Consider the following 20,468-nt stretch of genomic DNA (forward strand, 5'->3'; position numbering starts at 1 on the left):
CGAATTTTAAAAATTGGATACTGGACTGGATACTGGATTTAAGAAATCAGATAACCGAATATTCGGATAACCGAATTTCGGTTTTAGACTAAATTGGACCGGATACTGGACCGAGTTTTTAAAAACCGAAAATTGGGATTCGGATACTAAAAATGTCAAAAACCGAACCGAACCGATCCAGTTTCACCCCCAGTCCGGACAATATCAAAATGAATTTGGAAGGTGTGATCCAATTTGATCCTAGTATAAACTAATCTAATATATAAATGTCCTAAAAAATTATTAATGAAATTAAACTTAATTCTCTTCTACTTTATGGCATGCCATATAAAACTTGCATATACCTTTTTTCTAAAAGTAATCTAAAAACCTTTAGTCTACTATAAAACTTATTTTTATCGGATAACACCTTAGTACCACGAAGAGTTACTCGGTTCCATGACCCTTCAAAATAAATATAATTCCATTTTCATTTTGAAGAAATTTTCTTATTGTTTGATGATGATACTCTTTTCTCCACATCATTAGTAATGCTCTCATTTATTAATTTAGATACTTGGTATCCACTCTGAAACTTTTTCAATCCGTACATCGCATGCATTAAAGCCCACAAGGGGGAATATATTAGTACTAATCAAATCGGGAAAAACTTTCCCAAATCAGGTTCAGACAAATTAGTAACCTTTGAATCATCCAAAGTTTTTGAGCTCCAAATTGATCTTTGGAGATCCTCTCTGATTGACAATTCCATAAAATAAAATACTCTTATAATTAATTTGGAATTTTTTTTTAGGTAACCAAGAACCCAACATATATGATACAGATAATGGAAAAAAAAAAAAAAAAAAAAAAACAAACAAACAAACCCACCAATGTAAACCAAACTTGATAATCAGCTGTGCTTTTTATTTGGTGATTTGCAAATCTCATTAACTTTAACCACTCCTCAACACAATTATTTAATTTCAACAGAAAATTAGCTCAAGAAAAAATAAAATAAAAATAACAATGAAGTTATTGTACTCTCATTCTCATAAATCCTGCCAACTAGAGCATGCACTGAAGCAATTTCCTTCATTACAATTTACAAAAAAAAAAGAGTTATTTTTTCTTTTCTTTCCTTTTCTTTCTTTTGGAGTTCAATCGTATGCAGTGCCCACCAAGAAAGATAGCCACTTTACAACAACATTGGGCTTTTTTTTTTCCCCGGGTTTTCTCGGCCAAAAGGGGTTAGAAAATGTAGTTAAAAAATTCCATGGAAAAAAAAAAGAGTCCACGAAACACTATATTACCGCTGCGCCGGAGTGGGCTGTGTGCTTGAAACCACAAGCTCGACGGTCGAGATGTTGCCACGAGAAGCCCCGTTCTCCATAGTTCCCAAACTGACAGCGGACGGGTCTGAATTTTCCATACGGACGGGTCGGAGCAGACCCTGCAATCTCAAGAGGTAGCTTTGGCTCTGAGGCTGGTCTTGGACGTAGCGATCGGCCGTGAGGACATTCATCGACGAGCGTTCGGACTCGGGCCGTAGATTGGACAGAGCACTGAGGTCGAGATTTGGGAAGACCGAGCATCGGCACCGAGGGCATTTCACGTTCAGCCTCAGCCACTCGTCGATGCATTCCACGTGGAAGTTGTGGGCGCACGGGAGGCCTCGGACCTGAGGAGGATCATTGGATTTGAGTAAAATTTGGGATCCACCTTAAAAATTATTTTTTTTTCTTCGTTTCTTATTTGAAAAAAATAATAATTTATTTTGCATGTAAATTTTACTTTTTAGCTCCCCTAAGAATTGTTTTTCAATTAGATTTGCCCGAGAAAAAGGAAATAAATCCGAAATTAAAACTGATGACCAAAGGACGATCGAACGATTTGTATCTATGTGTATGAGCTGTACCTCGTTTCCGACACGGAATTCTTCTAAGCAGATAGGGCATTCGCTGCAATCAGTCGGAACTGCCTTCAGGCAAAACTTCGGTAGTTCCTGAATGAGCGCTTCCACTGCTTCTTTCTGAATTGAAATGAATATATAAAAATGAGGGATATTGCCAGGCGTGGGCCCGGAATTATAAGGGTCGTTGCAGTTAGGCCCCTAAACTCTAATTGTGGTCAATTTAAGTCCCTCTTGTAAGCAATTCATAATTTTCGGACAACAATAGACATGTGATTAAGGACATGAACTGTACTTTAAATGATACTAACTGTGGGCTTGTAAACAATACATATATATTTTTTTACGGCAATTAACATGTGATTAGAGACCTGAAATGTGCTTATCTCGTGTTACTTTTCGCTGAAAGATTAAAATTTCCAGCGAAAAATTAATTTGTAGAAATGTTTGAAAGCCAAAAAGGGAATAGAATTTACGTAAGAACAGCTTAAATATTTTCACTGCTCTAGGGTGATTAATAATTTACCTGAGCAGGAGTCAAGTAGAGACCGGGCTGGTAGGCGGCAGCGTCTTGGCCCATGCCTCGTGTTTCTTGTCCGGCCGCTTCGAAGGCCCAATCAGGGACACGGATCATATCAACTAAGACCTGCGACACCAAAGCATTTCATGTAAAAAACGAACACTATATATTCAATTTTTGAAGACTACGGATCCCAGAAAAGAGCTACATATAAACATCTCAGGGCGTCAACAGATGAACTTAAATATGAAATGGAATGGAATCCTTTTTCTTGAATGGAGACATGCTTTGGATAAAAGTATTCCAAGACATATCTTAGCTGATCATACCAAAAAAAAAATATATATATATATTAAGAGTAAAACTCTTCATTTTCATATTTTGGGATCCAAAGCTCAGGCATATCCAACGACCAAAAAGAAAAAACACCCTGTACATCTGTAGTTCTCAGGTGACAAAGATATCGCACTCACCCCATATTCTGATACTGGAATGCCCTGTTGTGCCCGAATCAAGTGAGCCTTTCTTCGCGCCAGCCACTAAGAGGTATACAGTACAAAAGTGAAGGATAAGAAGACTGTTACTGCTTATTGAAAAAGGAAAGTACATGACGGAAGTATTGGAACCCGAGGCCTAAATAATAATGGAATGGTAAGTGCAAAACAAAAACAAAGAAAAAACGAAAACGATTGCAAAATGAACTCAGAGAAGTGATGATCACGAGAGCAAACAGCTAACCTTACTGAAGGACATAAAGGCAATACAGAGAAGTGCACAGTAGCTAAAAAGTAACCAAATCAGAAATCCCCATTTCTGGCCTTGTTCGGGTAACTGTGACGAGCGAACAAACTATAAGGAAGAAATAAAGACGAGATTCACGGGAAATGGTAAGAACTCGAAATACAAAGACCACAATAACTTACACATTCTCTTGAGTTTTTGAACCACAGGGTACCAATTACTGTCCAGGCCCAGAGAAAAGGATAGAGAAGCAGAGAGAGAATTGAAAGTACCACTAGTCTTCCACAAAAACGGGCATACCTCTGTTGCCAACCAAAATCCCTATAAGAGTAGAGGAAAGGAAACAGAATTAAGTGTGTTTAAAAGCACCAATTTAATGCCCGGGACCTTGAAGGAAAAGAAAAGCACAGAGCTATTAATAACCATAGAAAAAACAGTTCAATGTGGTGAGAAGAAAAATGAAGCCAAGAGAATCATGTATTCAAGTGCCATGTAACATACGAACTATACTAAATGCTAATGAATGGGAAACTTGTTTCCGGGTTTCTCTAAATTCATAAGCATAACATGTTTTTCTTCTCAATTCTCGTCTTCCGGACTTCAACCAAAGCTAATCACCATTATCACATCATTGAGCAGCCTCAAGCCCTACTCTATTTTTTTCACATCCGATATCATATCTATTCATAGCAAATTTCACATGGCTATTAGGTTCCCCTATTTAATCCCAACAGACATGTTGTTAAAGGTAACATCCCGTGCATAACTTTTTCTAAAGTATCTTAGCAATCAAAATAGGGTAACCTTCGTGGCACTCGCACAGCTTAAACAAGATTGTATATCACCTCAAAAGCTCAAAGAAAGATGATCTTACAAACCCATTCCTGAAGCGAGTCCATTGTCGACGAACATGAAGAGGCGAAAAGCAAACACTACGGTATAATCAACCTGAAGAAACGAAGATGCAAGCCCAAATCACAAACTCGGGAGCTTGGAAAAGGAAAACATAAATAACACACATAAAAAATAATGAAAAATGAAAACTCACCACAATCCATATGTTCAGTGGGTGTGTACATTTGTCATAACGATTCCAATTAATAGCGACAATAACTCTACAATTGAAAGAAACTGTTAAGGAGAAACACAACCAAAAAAAGTTCATAAGCAAGAATCTGTGTAGAAACTAGATTTTAGAATGTTCAAAGTAATCATCATAAACTGATAAGTGAAGCCAAATCCTTGAATTTGATACTAATTAAAAATAACAATAAATTCGAAAGGATACACACTTGTTGCGAGCATAGACAAGAAAAACCCATCGTACCTGAAGAAGAAAAAAAATCACAAAAACAAAATTTGACATCAAAATAAAAGTATTTGCTCAATTGCTTATAAACATAATTACGTATCTGTAATACGAATACGAACCACTTGAAATCGACACCTCTAATGGCCATGAAAGAACGATTTGCGAAGGAACTCTTAGGAAGAAGAAGCGAAAGGTTCGATTATCTACATCAATGGTTGAAACTGGTGATACATATATCTATGTAAGCACGGAGAGAGAGAGAGAGAATAATCGCGAATCTAGTTCCACGGGAAAATACTTTCTTATCTGGTCGAATCCATTTTCATTTCTCAACTGTGTTTTTAGAGAGAGAAGTGAAAGCGCAGTACTGAGAGAATGAGAGAGCGAGAGAGAGAAGAGAAGAGTCCTGTGCAAGACGGACCGATGACGGTGTTACTATTAACACTTCCGTTACTTCACGGCGTGATAAGAGAGAGAGAGAGAGAGAGAGGTTTTATTTATTGCTCATTTTTTTTTCCAGTTTTATTGCTCAGTTTTAGAAGTGATGAAATATATCTTCAAATTCAAAATTCAGAAGAACGTTTACCTACAAATATATTTAAATTATTTAAAAAAAATAAATTAATTGGTTAATTTTAGGTGACCTAAATTGAAATTATTTTGCCTAAAACTAAATATATTTAAATTATATTGTTCCAAAGCTGAAAAGTTCTATTTACCTCAAGTAATTAGCGAACTTCAGTCTATACGAAATGTAAATAAAATAATAATTATTTATAATTTATGCTTACATGTCTAATGTTAATTGGATATTTATTAATATGTAACGTGAATCGAACAAATTATAAAAAAAAAATGCTTAAAAATAAGTAAGACTAAGATGTAAAAACTAGAGAGGGCAAAATCATAGCAACATGATATAACAAGCCAAATAAAACTAAAATGTGGGGCTTTATATATTTGAAAACTCATTTTGGTGAAGAGACGGCAAATCGTGAATTAAAGTCATCACCACTAAAGTGTACCTAAAAATGGTCCAACCACCACAAACTTTTTAAGTGCTAGAGAAGAAACATAATTTTGTATGAACGTATTATAAAAATGTAAGCATTGTGAAGAAGACATCGAAAGGCCATTACAAAGTGTACTATTTTCTTAAGATATGACGGTTTGTTTTCTATCATTTTCTTTGTAATAGTTCATATTTTTTAGAATTTTTATGTGCGAAAAGATCTAAACATACGCTAGTGAAATAAATAAATAAATAAAATCAAGGATATGACGATCTAGTGTTAGGTATATTACTTTGTGATAGGACCACTATATTTTTGTTTGGAAATAGCATACAAATAAATATATTTCCAAAAAAGCATGCTTACATAATGGTATTTGTATGAGGTAACAAGGAATCTATTTAGCACAACTGCAAATTACCGTTTAGGTTATATGGATGAGAGAAAAGGATATACCCTCTTATTGTCGTTTATACCTAAAACTTATCACATTTTAATTTGCAGTTGTTTCCTATTTTTACTTTTATTTTTTTTAGCATACTCCTTTGTATAACAAGTAACAACTACATTTACTTATGAAAGTGATATGCCAAATTATTATTATTATTTTTTTTAAATTAAAAGGAAACACATGGTAAGTGACAAAAGAATAAAAACCAAAATGGGATAGATTCCACTAATTTGAGATGTTGGTTCTAGTCAAAACTCGCATAAAATCCCCTTCTAAAATTATAATGAAGAAAATGACTGTTCTATTTTACTTTCTAGATATGAAACAAAGTCGTTAATGGTATTGCTATGTTCCTTTACCATTGATGTTTAGTTTCACGTATGACATAAACAAATGCGTGCTTATTCTTGGAAATTTCAAATAAAATACAATTTTTTTTTCACCTGTGTTAAAATTAGGCAAAATTGTTAATGAATTTATAGTGTAGTATGAAATCAATTATGAAATACTCGTAACTTAAGAAATTGAATAGTATAAAAAGTAAGAATCGACAAAATGAAAAAAAAATATATATATATATACATATATATATATACATATATATATATATATATATATATGTGTGTGGCTTGTATGAATTTCAAAAATACATGTCGGTTATAGGTAGTTTCTCTATCGTTTGTTTGAAAGACAAGGTAAAAATAAAAAGTTAGCTCTGCATCTCCATGACCATGAACCATGCAAGCTAATCATATTTCTAATTTCAATTTTCACAAAGCGAAACCAAACTTATATTTTTTTTTATATACATATACACATCCACTAGATCTCATGTCTTACAAGCTTGACAATATACACTAAAATCAACAACGAGAGCCTCAACCGAACCACGTCTATTTCAAAATCAATTTTCGGTACAACTTGGTGGATTTAAACACTTATACACAGCGGAACGTGGTTGCTTGTAAGTTGGAACGCTCTTTGCGTCCACGAATCGGACTTCTCCGGGAGCAAAAGAAAGATCTCTGTGCCTAAAAAGAAAAGAGAAAATGCTTTGAATAGTCCCTGGTAAGAGAATTAGCAATAGAAAGATTAACTAGACCAAAAGAGATATTTGAGATTCAAAAAAGACCCATCTTTGAGACCCGATCAGGCCATAAGTCTGGTTGTTCAAAAAAGGGTCGAGCCGAGACTGACCCATCTTTTACAGTTATTAAAAAACATATATAGTGTATAAGAAAATTATGAAACGAGGCAGGTCAAAATTGGGTCATTTTTCACTAAAACAGGATTACCTAAAAAAAAGGATCAAAATGTTTTACCTTCGTAAATCAAGGCCAATTATACCGGCTTGTAGGACGGTCAAGTTATCGGAATCCGGCGATACAATGATCACAGTTTCGCCGGAGTATTGAGTCTCGAGGACTGACATGAGCTGCGTGACCCTGACAAACACATCGGCCACGCTCTCGTTGGGCGTCCCGTCGTCGATCGGAGGCGGTTTCGTTCTTGGAGATATACCGTCCGATTCATATATCTGTGTCACACGTTTAATATTCAATTTAAATTTAGTGTTCACATCCACATGTCACACATTCAAGCGTGAAAGAGAGAGAGAGAGCGTTTACTTCCGAGACATATTCGAGGCTCTTTCCTTCGTAAGAGCCTAATCCCCGGGCATCGAGAAAGCTATACTCGGGCACGATATAGCTACAACAACGAAGAAACACGATTAAGTTAGTAGGTCTTTACTTTGATTTGATCTAATAAGAAGTAATTAACCGCATGTTTTATTCAACAATTAGCCCTAAGTTCAAGGATCCAAAGAAAGCAAAATACTTGCAAGACAAAACACTATACAAGAACTGAACACAAGAGAAGCAAAACACCCCAAAAAAAAAAACAAACAAACAAACAAACATATCGTCCGAATCTAGTTTAGAGCCCTTGTTTGATTTGTAAAGTATTAAAAGGGTAATAAGCCAAAAAAAAAAAAAAGAATACTAGCAACAAGAACATGTTAGTCAATAGACCTTCGAGTGACCCCATTAATGGCAGCGATGATCTCGGCGGTCTGATAAGCTCTCTGAGTGATGGAAGGCCAAATCCAACAGCCGTTATCACAAGCGCCCATTTCCTTGAGATCGAAAGCCGCTCTCAAGCTCTGCCTTTTTCCTTTCTCGGATAGCCCATTGTCTATCGAGGTCTTTGCCACCGGATTCGTGTTTATTATCCCGATTCTCTCGTATTCGGATTCCCCGGCTCTCACCAGAAAGTACCTTTCAAAATGGACCTAAAATCATTCGCCAAAAATTACAAAGCCAGCATTCATGTTCAATTACAAGCTAGACCAACATATTCTCTTGTTGATCATGTTCAACATCCAGTGAAAGAAAATCATGACTGTAAATAGAAACAAAATAATTATGACTTGTGACTTCAAGCATTTTCTTTACTGTACTTCGAACAGTTTTGGTATCACTAAAAGCAAAGCTTTAAAAAAAAAAAATTAAAGCTTTTACAGTGAAGTGATCAACAGCTGTTAAGTATAAAAAAGACAAGGCAAGAATGTTGATTTCAGATTAAAAAAAAAATTAAAAAAAAAATCCCAAAGATAAAGCTTATGACTCCCAGCAGCTTTGCCATCATTTCCAAAAACAAAAATTAAATTGCTGTGGGTTTGGGTGGCGGTGAGTTAGGGTAATGTTACCGGTTGGTGAGCCTAGCGGGAGGCATCTGAAAGAGGCCGCGAGCGGAAGCGGACAAGGGAGCCAAATTCAGGGCGGTGGCTGCCGAGAGAGCGGCGAGGAGGTCGCGGCGGTGGAGATTGACGGCCAAGATTGGAGCTTGGAGGGTCGCCATGGACGGTGGCGATGGGTTCTGTTGGACGACATGAGGAGATTGAGAGGTGCACAAGATTGCTGGCATGTTACACAAGATTGGAATTGGATTGTGACTCCTAGACTTTAGACTCTGTCTTGAGTGTCTTGAATGAATTTGATAACCGTTTTTTTTTTTTTTTTTTTTTTTTATTAAACGCGGACGGTATTACGAGAAGAATATTAAAATCTTCACTTAAACGGGGGTAAATGTCATTTTCGATGCCGTTTCGAGCATTCTGATTTACGGAAAATCGACACGTCGACGAAAAACCGAACGAAAATATGGAAAATAAAAAGTGAAATGCTGTTTTCAAATACTATTTTTGATGGAAAATCGACAAGGAGAAAAATGTCGTTTTCGTTATCGTTTCGAACCTCTTGATTTACGGAAAATCGTCATGCCGATGGAAAATCGAACAGAAAAAATGTGGAAAAGGGCAAATGAAATGCCGTTTTCGATGGAAAATCGATGTGCCGACGGAAAACCGAACAGAAATAATGTGGCGAAACAAAAGAATACATATATATATATATATATATATATATATATTTGTAAATATAGTCCAAAATTAAAGCACTTCAAATCATACATATCTAACAATTTCAACTCAAACTCTAACGATCTCATTTCAATTCAATATGTCAACAAAATTCTACTTCAACATGTCAATAAATTCCAACAATTTCATATCAACATTTTAATTAATTTCATACAATCACAACTCCAACATTTCTATATCAATATTTCAATTCATTTCACACAAAAACAGAAACTAACTTGAAAAAACAGAAAACACAAAAAAAAAAAAAAAAAAAAAAATGTCGCCGGAAAAAATGGTGTTTCGTCGGAAAATATGTGGCTCGCCGGAAGTTTCAGTGGTTCACTAGAAGTGTCATAAAATTTTGAAAAAAATATATATCGTAGATCACAACATTTCAAACAACTTTAATGAAAGACATTATATTAAAAAAAATCAATTTGTACACCAAATTTACGTTTTACTAAAAAATAAATATATATTATGAAAGTCCCGATTTTTGTTTTTTTTGCCGTTTTCTTCGATTCTCTGTAAATTTCGTGGATAATATGACGAGTTTGGTCTGTAAGCACAACGAAAATGACCGATCATTTTATGTCGAAATGACGCGTCGTTTTCGGCGAATTTCGAACGACAAAAAGAGGAAAACGGCTTTACCGGCGAATGTCGGAGAATTTCGCCGGCATTTAAAACCATGATTAAAATGCCATTTTTGATGCCGTTTTGAGCATTTTGATTTACGTAAAATCGACACGTCGACGAAAAACCGAACGAAAAATACGGAAAATAGAAAGTGAAGTGTTGTTTTCAAATACTGTTTTCGATGGAAAACCGACGTGCCGATGAAAAACCGAACGAAAATAATGTTGCATAATATATATTTAAAATATATACATATATGTTGATGTTGGACTTTGTCCTCAAGATAACAAGACATGGATCCAGCCCAACACAAGGAAGTTGGGCCCAAGCCCATGAATTTGTGATAGCAGGTCCAGAAAAAAAACGCCAGTCCGATGGAAGATTCAAATATCAGTTCGAGGTAACCGTTCCCCGAAGACTCGCAGGAACAGAGCCAGTCAGCCCGAACAATCCGCAATCGCTCCCCATACAAATTAATCTTTGAACGACAGATGTCCCAGAACAAAGTAGTGAACTCCAACCGACACACGACATGTCACCAGTCAACTCGGAGCTTGCAACCTCAACTCTAGCATTATAAATATAAGACAATATAGTCTATGAGAGACACGTTACTTTTGATTCTCCTCTCCTCAACTCCGTGATCCCCGAATTCAAATCGTTGTATTATTTTCAATGATCATAAACAGCCCCGAGCTCACTTTGCGTTTAGTTCTTTCTTTTAGTTAATTTCTACCATACATAACATTCGCCCGATTTTTCTATGTGGTCTTGCGATGGAGATTTGAGACCCAGTTCTAAATCTAAATCAACACGTTTATTTGTTCAAGTTGTCGTGACTGCTTTGGTATGATTTCTCACATCAATCGTTTGGCGTCGTCTGTGGGAACATCATCTCTCCTTACACTTCAAGCTCAAATTCTTACAACACCACTTTTCTCATCTTTCTAATCTCATAGTATCATCGTCTCCAACAACCACCGCGTCCGGCTTGGAACTGATCCCGAAACTGAAGTCAATGTTGTAGGCTCTAATCGAGAGGACCGCAGTACAGGAACAATCATACCAGACCGTAATGCGAGAAGTTTCCACGGTGTCTTCTAGGCATCAAGCGTTGGAATCCCGCTGCGACACATTAGGTCTATCGTCGGCGGGATCCAACCCGAACGCTGTCGGATCTAGCAAGCCGAGAAAGAATTTGCCACTTGGATTTCAGTTGGATTTCTCGAGAATCGAAATGACTCCTAACCCTAACCAGGGGGAACTCCAATGAACTTCCACCACCGTCTCGAGAAATCCCGCCGCACGTGAGAACCTATGAACGCTTTATGAGTCGACCCAACTCACCTATGAACGCGGGTTGCCAAATCCCGTCTAATCGAGTCAAGGCAGTTCGAAACCCGTTTTGGCCTGACCAGGCAGACGTCTAGCCTTTCAGAGCTCACAAACCAACCCCGCTCAAGACCCGGTACGATCGTGACAAAATTGCTTTGTTACGTCGGACCTTGGCCGAAACTAACGCAGGGCTGCGGGCCGTGAGAACACGAGTTCACAACGCCACAAGTGTCGTGTTGTCAATGGTGTCCACAAGAAGAGTAATAGTCTTTCTTTATTTATGTACATTTAATGTAATAAAGTCTCACAAAGACTCTTGCTTGTAACTGCTGAATCATTAATAAAGGTAGAAACGTTCATTCATTCTTCCTTGTCTGTTTGAAGCTTTATGATAAACTATTGTCTTTAGTCCTTAAACAAACCTAACAACAAATAAAGAGTCAAATATAGATTTGCATGAACAAACTTCATGGTTCTCTTAAAACTATATATTTGCAATCTAAGGGGCTATTGATCCCAATATGATTGTTAGGAAAATCTATGATGTCTGGTTATGGGACATTGAGAGTTGGAGACTCTATATTTCTTCTAGGTATCTTCCGAAGGTACTGAATTGACCAGTGCACTTCTAGAGACAGAATAAGAACACACCATTTAACATCTTATGTCTCGAAGTCACTACTTATGAATTGCATCATGCTTACCTCAATTCTGAAATGAGACATGTCATTTCATAGCTTATGTATTCTCATTTGAGAAAGTCAGAGTTCTAGATTCACTATTTGATATAGACAGGACCTATTGGTGAAGTACTAAGTTATGAAGATGTCATGAGTAACTTTGTGAAGATCTCATAGATATGGAATTCATGTACAAGATTGCTGAAATGCAATGTATATCACATCATGCTTTGTTCCTTGGAATGTGAATAAATGAACTGGTCAATGTCCAAATTGAGTCATGACTCTTTTTGATGAATCAATGTGACTTATAAGCTCCTCGTCAATACATTGTTTCTAATTTATTCACAAGCGCCAAAGGAGTTGAGGAAATAACAGCTAGAAGGGTAAAATGGTAATTTTGTAAATCTCATCTAGTTGATGATATTCATGAAGGGTAAACATAGATAATATTCAGTGGATCTACTCATCACAATTAAGTTGGATTCTTGAGTAGAAAATAAGTTCATTTGAACCGAGAGATTCTCAGTGTCAACTCTTTAGTGGAGTCAGTTGACATTAAGCTAAACTTGGAAAAGGTTTGTGAACTTTTGAGTCCAAGTATGTTAGCTCAAGCTTTGTTCATTTAAATCCATGAGGTTACTGTCACAAGTCATTTCGAGTAGGATTAGTTAAACTAGAAGCTAAGTCAAAACAAGAACTAGACAAGTTTTACGAAAATTGTCTAAAGGGTATTTTTGTCTTTTTGGACATAGGATGGAATGAATGTATAACACACTTATATATCTACATTATCTTTATAACAATTATTTTATTTATTAATTTATTATTATTAATTAATAGGCAGAGAGTATGTAATTATGTGTGTGAACAAATCTTTTTTTTTTTTCTGATGCTTGTCCCTCGTATTGCACAAATCTGACGCGTGAAGACTTTTTTTTTACAATATAATTTGTCAAAATTCGGTGATGATCAGCGTGATATACGGTTGCTTGTGTATATACTATATATGTGCAAACCATCCAAATTTTTCAAGACACACTCACTACACAAAAAGAAAAAAAAATACCAATCAGTGGTTTTTGTTCTTTTGCTCTTAGTGCTCTTTTAGGTGAAATACTATCATCACTTATCTATTTAATATTTTGTTTTTCGTTTGATTACGTACATATTTATACACTATCAGTTAGTGATCATATATAGGATTATCAAGTTTATTCTTATACATATAATGAGTTTGTTTTATTATTTACGTATAACACACACACATATATATATATATATATATTCTACCTTAAACTTAGTGCCATACACTTTACGTACTATTAATTTATATTATACTTCATATAAGTAATAATTTGTTTCTTCTTCTAAGTACTAACATTAAACATTAAGATTCTTTAATAATAGTAGTAGTAATAATGATAATAGAAAAAAAGGGGGAACTTTTATCTAAGATCATACTTATACGGTACTATATTGAATTTAATATTCTCAAGTATATTTCACTACTAATATCATACACACATACATATATTTATAAACTTATTTGTTTGTACCATTAATTTTATAATTACCACTACTGACTTTATTATTTAAACTTCTACCTTACTGAAGAGATCATAACAGCCTAGATTACAGTTTAATATATACATATACAGTTTAAATATATATACATATCATAGATCAAGTATATATGCATCACCTTAATATTCGTGTTACAGGAATAACCATAAAGTCTTTTGGAAACCTCCTCGTAACCATAATTATACGTTTCATATTATTAATCTTTACTTTAACAAATACAGTAAAATTATCGGAGGCAACTTCGTCGTGAACGGTCGAGTTTCAATTCTCTTAGTCTTAGACATCTTTTTGAGTTTTTCAGGTAAGTAAACCTTACTTACTTGCATTAGTTAATAGGTTTAATTTATGTATGATTATGTGTTTGTGTGAATTATCTATTATATGCTTGATTGATTGATATATGTCATGATAGAATATTACATATGAAACTTAGGTCTCAAGCATAGCATATCATGATAAAGTGTTCAAAACTCATGAATCCAAAGTTTTTAAAGAGTAAAGGAATAAAACACTCATAATGATATGAAAATGATTTTTTGTAAAAGGTGTGTGTTTATGTCTGGAGGGCGCAATGGCAAGGGGCGCGGAGGACCGGCGTACCTACCGACTGAAAATGTTTTTAATGAAATGAATGACTATGCTAGGGAAGGTCCCTTATTTTCCTATTCATGATGGGGACGATGAGCCCGTTTCGGCGGGAGTATTGAGTGGTGTACGATTCCATGGTTTAATTCGTACTCTTCTCCCTCTAGCATAGAATAATGGATCCGATAAAGGTTTAACAGGTTCTTTAACCACGGTCCATTGGTACCAAAAGCGTAGGCACACACCGAGTGCTCGAATCAAAGAGAAAGATTTAAATAAACGAAATACAAAATAATTTAGAGATATAAGTTTCATCATCATCATTCACGTGCATGAGGTTTACTTACTGAGCTTTATAGCTCACCCTTTTTTCCCAAACTCTTTTTCAGGAGACGAATAGTTGGTTACCGAACGAAGACGATGAGACGACTTGCGACGTGGCTAGTGGCAAATATATAATTAGTTATCTATTTTAGTACTAATTATGACCTTCTAATCTAAGTCTATGTTTTAAATTTCCGCACTCACTCTACTATGTTTGAGGATGTATAATTATTGTCCTTTTATTTTGTAGACTTCTAATAGTTGAATATTGGCATTTTGAAATAAAAAGAAAGTATTATTTTTTTATATAAAAAAAATTATGATTTTGAATTTTAAACGGTATTTTAAGTTTTATTAAACTATTAAATAAAAGTACGCACTACAGTTTTTGGTATCAGAGCTCAATGTTTTTAAATTTGGTTATGTAGACTTATTTGCCCACTACGTCACATCGCGGAGAAGTCAAATCGGAATCGTTCGGTAAGATAGAATATAAATAATGCTAATTTTAGTTACTATGACTATGATAGTTCAAGTTATATTTTATAGATAATTGAAACTATTATTTTTATTGTATTATGTAAAGAATGGTTGTGACTCGAGGCAACAGAACTGGAGAAAATCACTGTGGAAGTCAGAATGGCCGTCAAGGTGAACCCCTTACAATGGAGGCCTTCTTGCAAGCAATGACCGCTCTAGGCCAAGCTCAAGCTCGTGAAGCTCCTCGTCGTGATGCACCGCCACACAACACCATCTTCGAATTCAAGAAGTTGTCTCCTCCTGCTCTTGGTGGAACCACTGACCCATTAGAAGCTGAAAAATGGTTGACTGAGATTGAGAAGACCTTTATGGTGTTGCCTTGCACTGAAGAGGAAAAAGTGTCGCGTGCTGCGTACATGCTTCAAGGAAGTGCTCATGATTAGTGGCTTATGGTGCAACGTCAACATGAAGATGATGGTCTCCTCACTTGGAATGGATTTCGGGATGCATTTTACGACAAGTATTTCCCCGCAAGTGTCCGTAGACAGAAGGAGGACGAGTTTATAAAGCTGCAACAGCGTAGCAAGACGGTAAACGAATATGAAGCTGACTTTACTCGGCTGTCAAAGTTTGCTCCTTCTTTGGTGGCCACAGATCTGAGTAGAGCTCGTCGGTTTGAAAGCGGATTAAGGCCTCGTATCAAGGAGGCTATTATTCCTTTTGAGCTAACTGAGTATAGCAAAGTGGTGAGCAAAGCACTTTTGATTGAGAGAACCCAGATGACAACTCATGAAGAGATCAAGACTCAGCATGGCCAGTGACGGAGCCAGTATAGGCCCAGCAGGGGCTTAAGCCCCCCCTAAAAAAAAATTTTGCACTTTTTGCCCATTTTAAAAAAAATTACATTTTTTTCCCTTGAAAATTTATACTTTTGGCCCAATTTTTATAAATTTTTTACAATCAAGCCCCCCCTGAATTTTTTTTTTCAAATTAGCCCCCCTGATGGGCTTTTCTGGCTCCGTCACTGAGCATGACAGTTCCAGTGGAGGTGGATCAAAAGGGAAGTCATGGGGGAATCAAGGAAATAATCAAAAGAGGAAGTTTGAGGGCAACAACAACCGAGGTGGAAACCCACAGGATAAGCAACAACGATCAACTTGTCCAAAGTGTGGCAAAGAGCATCGTGGGGAATGCCTTTATGGAACCAACACCTGCTTTAGGTGTGGGAAGCCAGGGCATATTGCTCCACATTGCAAAACAAACAGTGGGTCATTCAACAAGAACGATAATGGCCAGAATAAAACGCATGCAAGAGTGTTCACCTTGACAGAGAAAGAAGAAGAAGAATCACCATCTGTTATTACAGGTATACTCCAAGTGCCTTTTCACTAGTTTATGGCATGCTTTAATTTTTTTCGTTTGATTTGTTAGGTGTTATAGATATTTACGGTCTAGCTTGTAGAGTTCTCATAGATTCAGGAGCAAGCCATTCCTTTATTAGTGTATTGTTTGCTGACAAGATCGGCAAAACGCCTTCGTCCACTACCTCATTTTTTAGCGTGTCCACTCCATCTGGAGAAGTGATGGAGTCAAGGAGTAGTCTGGATAAATGCCCTATAAAGATTGGATATCATGTTTTAGCCGCTAACCTTGTCATCCTCAATATTCATGATTTTGATGTTATTCTTGGGATGGATTGGCTACACAAATATCATGCCACCATTGATTGTCACAAGAAGGTGGTGACTTTTAAACCCCCAAATGTGCCAGAGTTTAACTTCTCTGGGGCTAAGCCCAAGTTACATATTCCTATCATCTCTGCAATAAAAGCTAAAAAGATGTGGCTCAAGGAATGTGTTTTCTACTTGGCGTCAATCCTAGCTGATGCAAACGAGGGGTCGTCAGTAAAGGAGGTACGAGTAGCATGCGAGTACCTTGATGTCTTTCCTGATGAATGGCCAGGGTTGCCTCCAGATCGAGAGATTAAATTCTCGATTGACCTTCTCCCTAGCACGGCTCCAATTTCTAAGGCCCCATATCGAATGGCACCTGCTGAGTTGAAGGAATTGAAAGAGCAGTTGCAGGAGCTACTCGACAAGGGTTTTATCCAACCTAGTTTTTCGCCTTTGGGAGCTCCAGTTTTGTTTGTTAAGAAGAAAGATGGGTCTATGATGTTGTGCATTGATTATCGTGAATTGAATAAGGTCACGATTAAGAACAAGTACCCACGACCTCGTATCGAAGACTTGTTTGATCCATTACAAGGTGCTAGCCATTTCTCAAAGATTGATCTACGGTCAGGATACCATCAATTGAAGATAAACGAGGATGATGTGTCAAAGAGTGCATTTCGAACAAGGTATGGGAATTATGAATTCTTGGTAATGCCTTTTGGTTTGACTAATGTACCCGCCGCATTTATGGACTTGATGAATCGGGTATTCAAGGAATACTTGGATCAATTCGTCATCATTTTCATCGATGACATACTAGTGTATCCGCGGTCTGAGGATGAGCATGAAAGACGTCTACGAATAGTGTTAGACACGCTTCGAGACAAGCAATTGTGCGCTAAGTTCTCAAAATGTGAGTTCTGGCTAGATCGCGTTCCTTTTCTTGGCCATGTTGTCTCTAAAGATGGTGTAGCCGTGGATCCAAGCAAAGTGGAGGCCATTAAAAATTGGCCTACGCCAAAGAACGCAAAGGAGGTGCGAAGCTTTCTTGGTTTGGCCGGCTATTATCGACGCTTTGTAGATGGATTTTCTCGAATCGCATCGTCGATGACCCAATTGACAAGGAAGAATGTCAAGTTTTTGTGGACCCCAAAGTGTGAAGAGAGCTTTCAAGAGTTGAAGAAGCGATTGACGTCAGCACCTGTCCTAGCGATTCCAGCAGGAACTGGGGGGGTTTGTGATATATAGTGATGCTTCTAAAAATGGACTCGGGTGCGTGTTAATGCAACATGGGAAAGTAATAGCTTATGCTTCTCGACAGTTAAAGGATTACGAGAAGAATTATCCTACCCATGATCTCGAGTTGGCTGCGATTGTTTTTGCTTTGAAGATTTGGAGGCATTACTTGTATGGAGTTAAATGTGAGATTTTTACGGACCACAAAAGTCTCAAGTATATCTTCACACAGAAGGATCTGAATATGCGGCAACGTAGATGGCTTGAATTGGTGAAGGACTATGATTGCAACATTAGCTACCACCCAGGGAAGGCAAATGTAGTTGCAGATGCTTTGAGTAGAAAGAATCATGGAAGACTCTCAATATTGCAATTCATACCATATCATTTGAGGCATGAGATCTATGATTTTGAATTGGAAATGGTACCTCGAGAAGATCCAAGTTATCTTGCCATGTTATCAGTGCAACTCACTCTACTCGAAAGGATTAAGTCTGCCCCAGTTAAGAGACCCATTAGTTGCTCAGTACAAAGCTCGTGTAGAAGCTGGAAAATTTCACGAGTTCTGCATAATGGGTGATGGAGTTCTGAGATGTAGAAATCGCTTGTTTGTTCCCAAAATCGAAGAGCTGAAGAAAGAGATTCTAAATGAAGCTCATTTTACTCCGTATTCGGTACACCCCGATGTACCAAGATGTTCCGGGATTTGAGTCATCACTACTGGTGGGTTGGTATGCGAAAAGACATTGCTGAGTTCATCGAGCATTGTTTGACTTGCCAACAAGTGAAAGCTGAACATCAACGCCCTTCTGGTCTCTTGCAGCCACTTATGATACCAGAATGGAAATGGGAGCACGTTGGAATGGATTTTGTAGTCGGACTACCAAAGGCACAAAAAGGTTACAATTCGATTTGGGTGATTGTTGATCGTCTTACCAAGTCGGCTCACTTTCTCCCAATCAAGAAGACATACAATATGGATCAGTATGCTGAGTTGTACGTGGCGGAGATTCTGCGACTACATGGAGTACCCTTGTCAATAGTATCAGATCGGGAACCAAAGTTTACTTCTACCTTCTGGAGAAGCTTGCACAAAGCTATGGGGACACAACTGAGATTTAATACTGCTTTTCATCCCCAGACTGATGGTCAATCAGAGAGAATGATTCAAACCTTAGAGGATATGTTGAGAGCTTGTGTGATCGATTTTCCAGGTTCATGGGATAAGTTTTTACCTCTGGTCGAGTTTTCGTACAATAACAGTTATCAAGCAACAATCGGCATGGCACTTTATGAAGCTCTTTATGGGAGGAAATGTAGGTCACCAATTCACTGGGATGAAGTTGGAGAGAGAAAGTTTTTGGGTCCCGACATGATCAAACAAACAGCGGAGACTGTTGATAAGATTCAACTCGAATGCGTACAGCTCAAAGCAGACAAAAGAGTTATGCTAATAAGAGAAGAAAGCTGTTAGAGTTTGAAGTTGGTAACATGGTATTCTTGAAGATCTCTCCAATGAAAGGAGTGATGAGATTTGGTGTTAAAGGGAAGCTTAGCCCTCGTTTCATTGGACCTTTTGAGATTTTGAAACGCGTTGGAACCTTGGCTTATGAGTTGGCTTTACCGCCAGCGTTGACGGGTGTTCACAACGTTTTCCACGTTTCAATGTTGAAGAGATACGTGTCTGATCCGTCTCACGTATTGAATTACGAACCACTAGCTCTTCGAAGTGATTTGTCCTACGAGGAAGTTCCAGTACGTATTCTAGATCGTGAAGTGAGAGAGCTAAGGTCAAAGGCTATCTCTCTAGTCAAAGTCATTTGGAGAAATCATGCCGTGGAAGAAGCAACATGGGAGCGAGAGGAAGAGATGCGTGCAAAATACCTCCATCTTTTTGGTACGTTTAATTTCGAGGACGAAATTTATTTTAAGGGTTAGAAAATTATAACACACTTAGATATCTACATTATCTTTATAACAATATTTTATTTATTAATTTATTATTATTAATTAATAGGCAGAGAGTATGTAATTATGTGTGTGAACAAATCTTTTTTTTTTCTTGCTGATGCTTGTCCCTCGTATTGCACAAATCTGACGCGTGAAGACTTTTTTTTTTTACAATATAATTTGTCAAAATTCGGTGATGATCAGTGTGATATACAGTTGCTTGTGTATATACTATATATATATGTGCAAACCATCCAAATTTTTCAAGACACATTCACTACACAAAAAGAAAAAAAAATACCAATCGGTGGTTTTTGTTCTTTTGCTCTTACTGCTCTTTTAGGTAAAATACTACCATCACTTATCTATTTAATATTTTGTTTTTCGTTTGATTACGTACATATTTATACACTATCAGTTAGTGATCATATATAGGATTATCAAGTTTATTCTTATACATATAATGAGTTTGTTTTATTATTTACGTATAACACACACATATATATATTTTCTACCTTAAACTTAGTGCCATACACTTTACGTACTATTAATTTATATTATACTTCATATAAGTAATAATTTGTTTCTTCTTCTAAGTACTAACATTAAACATTAAGATTCTTTAAT

The 20,468-nt window shown here is 36.7% G+C and overlaps 3 protein-coding genes across 5 annotated transcripts; 1 reads left to right on the forward strand and 2 right to left on the reverse strand.

The window, feature by feature from the left end:
• Positions 1 to 899: 899 nt before the first annotated feature.
• SIS3 (SUGAR-INSENSITIVE 3) lies at positions 900 to 4,937 on the reverse strand. 3 transcript variants are annotated; one of them, XM_089629536.1, is made up of 11 exons: positions 4,763 to 4,937; positions 4,584 to 4,667; positions 4,441 to 4,479; positions 4,201 to 4,267; positions 4,027 to 4,100; positions 3,335 to 3,473; positions 3,150 to 3,260; positions 2,885 to 2,950; positions 2,418 to 2,537; positions 1,898 to 2,011; positions 900 to 1,660 (listed from the first exon to the last, which is right to left on the reverse strand). In XM_089629536.1, the coding sequence occupies exons 2-11, from the start codon at positions 4,610 to 4,612 to the stop codon at positions 1,289 to 1,291; spliced, it is 1,131 nt and encodes a 376-aa protein (XP_089485662.1). In that variant the 5' UTR covers positions 4,613 to 4,667; positions 4,763 to 4,937; the 3' UTR covers positions 900 to 1,288. The 3 variants fall into 3 exon arrangements, with proteins under 3 accessions (XP_089485662.1, XP_089485661.1, XP_089485663.1); XM_089629535.1 differs by having other exon boundaries at positions 4,584 to 4,937; XM_089629537.1 differs by having other exon boundaries at positions 902 to 1,660; positions 3,150 to 3,242; positions 4,584 to 4,934.
• A 1,707-nt stretch (positions 4,938 to 6,644) lies between these two features.
• Positions 6,645 to 8,929, reverse strand: LOC149383645 (Phosphoglycerate mutase family protein). Its single transcript, XM_089629040.1, has 5 exons — positions 8,639 to 8,929; positions 7,962 to 8,207; positions 7,557 to 7,638; positions 7,251 to 7,465; positions 6,645 to 6,959 (listed from the first exon to the last, which is right to left on the reverse strand). Exons 1-5 carry the CDS (start codon positions 8,854 to 8,856, stop codon positions 6,833 to 6,835), a joined length of 888 nt encoding a protein of 295 aa, XP_089485166.1. The 5' UTR covers positions 8,857 to 8,929; the 3' UTR covers positions 6,645 to 6,832.
• Positions 8,930 to 19,307: 10,378 nt separating this feature from the next.
• LOC149383646 (uncharacterized) lies at positions 19,308 to 19,829 on the forward strand. Its single transcript, XM_089627863.1, has one exon. It carries the CDS (start codon positions 19,308 to 19,310, stop codon positions 19,827 to 19,829), a length of 522 nt encoding a protein of 173 aa, XP_089483989.1.
• Positions 19,830 to 20,468: the final 639 nt, after the last annotated feature.

This window comes from Urtica dioica, chromosome 10 (assembly GCF_054948205.1).
Source record: "Urtica dioica subsp. dioica isolate 48M chromosome 10, U.dioica_male_clone48M_v1_H2, whole genome shotgun sequence".
Classification (NCBI taxonomy): domain Eukaryota; kingdom Viridiplantae; phylum Streptophyta; class Magnoliopsida; order Rosales; family Urticaceae; genus Urtica; species Urtica dioica.

What these genes read in the sequence shown, in the direction of transcription:
- LOC149383646 (XM_089627863.1), top strand. Translation starts at nt 19,308, where the DNA reads ATGCGTACAGCTCAAAGCAGACAAAAGAGTTATGCTAATAAGAGAAGA.
- LOC149383645 (XM_089629040.1), bottom strand. Translation starts at nt 8,856, where the DNA reads ATGCCAGCAATCTTGTGCACCTCTCAATCTCCTCATGTCGTCCAACAG. An exon ending in GCCTCGAATATGTCTCGGAA is followed by an intron (nt 7,466 to 7,556) that starts GTAAACGCTCTC and finishes CGTGTGACACAG; the next exon opens with ATATATGAATCGGACGGTAT. An exon ending in ATTGGCCTTGATTTACGAAG is followed by an intron (nt 6,960 to 7,250) that starts GTAAAACATTTT and finishes TTTTCTTTTTAG; the next exon opens with GCACAGAGATCTTTCTTTTG.
- SIS3 (XM_089629536.1), bottom strand. Translation starts at nt 4,612, where the DNA reads ATGGCCATTAGAGGTGTCGATTTCAAGTG. An exon ending in AGAGGTGTCGATTTCAAGTG is followed by an intron (nt 4,480 to 4,583) that starts GTTCGTATTCGT and finishes TTTCTTCTTCAG; the next exon opens with GTACGATGGGTTTTTCTTGT. An exon ending in CTCGCTTCAGGAATGGGTTT is followed by an intron (nt 3,474 to 4,026) that starts GTAAGATCATCT and finishes CTACTCTTATAG; the next exon opens with GGATTTTGGTTGGCAACAGA.